At 59.6% G+C, this 1198-nt stretch overlaps 1 protein-coding gene across 1 annotated transcript in view; it reads right to left on the reverse strand.

Annotated features, from left to right (window-relative positions):
• COPRS (coordinator of PRMT5 and differentiation stimulator) overlaps nt 1-1198 on the reverse strand; it is a 7878-nt gene that overhangs the window by 5537 nt on the left and 1143 nt on the right. The window contains exon 2 of the mRNA XM_006154375.3: nt 1077-1188. Coding sequence (XP_006154437.1) covers nt 1077-1188 — 112 coding nt within the window. The remainder of the gene's footprint in view (nt 1-1076; nt 1189-1198) is intronic.

The following is a 1198-nucleotide window of genomic DNA, read 5'->3' on the forward strand; positions in this document are numbered from 1 at the left end:
ACTCCCTGAATTTCAATCCACCTTTTCTCCTACATCTAAACCACAGTGGCACCTGCCTCAATCAGCATTCCTTAGTCAGGCCTGGGTTTAATTTGATTCAGTCCCACCTCCTGTGGTCAGGGATAACTAGAGGCCACTTGCCAGGAGGGGTCAGACCTCACTCCCAAACCACTGCCACAGCCTTCTAACGGCCTCCCCACCCACACACCTTGCCCAGCCTCACAGGGCCATCACTCTACTCAAAGTGGTCAGAAGTTCAATTCACCACTGCCAGAGCAGAAAATCAGTCATGGCATTCACAGGTCCCTTCGCCCCTAATTAACCCATAGGGCATAATTTTCTCACGTGCTCTGGGAACCAAGCTTGAAACCATTTGACCTACACTTCCCGCCACCACCCCTTACCTTGAAGAAGAGGCACCCGCCCCTTTCTGCTATGCTCTGACAAAATTAGTCTCATCCTACTCTGCATTCCAAAGTAATGCTCTAAGTCCATCGCTACATTTCCATCTTACTTCGGTTAAGTGCCATCTGCGATGCCTAAGTAAGCATTCCATTCACCCCCCAGTAGACAACGTGCCTACCTACCGTGCCAGGCGCTAAGCTAGGCGTTGGGTCAACAGCCCTGCACGGACTCCCACCCTCCAGGGGCTGGCTGGCTAACAGGGACAGACGCTACACAAGGGTATGCGGGTAATAACGGTCTTGGACTAACCAGGAACGGCCCGGAGCTCACACGAGAGCAAGTTTCTGGAAACTATGCGTCAAACGTGGCCTTTTGGTGTCAGCAACTAGAAGAGGTGAGCGCGCATGTGACATCACCGGGTGCTCAGGGTCAGCTAAGCATCCCCGTCCGGGGCCTGCGGTCCTTAAGGTACAGTCCCTCTCCGGGCCGCCCTCCCCTGGCCTTTGCCAGGCCCCAGCGCCCTGCTATCAGCATCACCGTGCGTTTACCCAGCAGGCCGGGGCGCCCGAGGGCCGACAGCCCGCCCTGCCGACCTCCGCACGGGCTTAACGCCCACCCACGCCCTCGGCCCAGCCGGCCTCGGCTCGGCCGTTTCGGGCTCCAGCACGCACCGGAACAGCGCTCCGGCTCGCAGGGACGCCGAGGCAGACCAGAGTCGCGCCCCAGGGAGCGCGGGCCCCGCCCGGCGCGACCCCGAGAGCCCCGCGACTTCCCGCCCCGGGCCTCAGGGGGT

The sequence above is a fragment of the Tupaia chinensis genome, unplaced genomic scaffold, assembly GCF_000334495.1.
Source record: "Tupaia chinensis unplaced genomic scaffold, TupChi_1.0 Scaffold000407_1, whole genome shotgun sequence".
Lineage (NCBI taxonomy): Eukaryota > Metazoa > Chordata > Mammalia > Scandentia > Tupaiidae > Tupaia > Tupaia belangeri.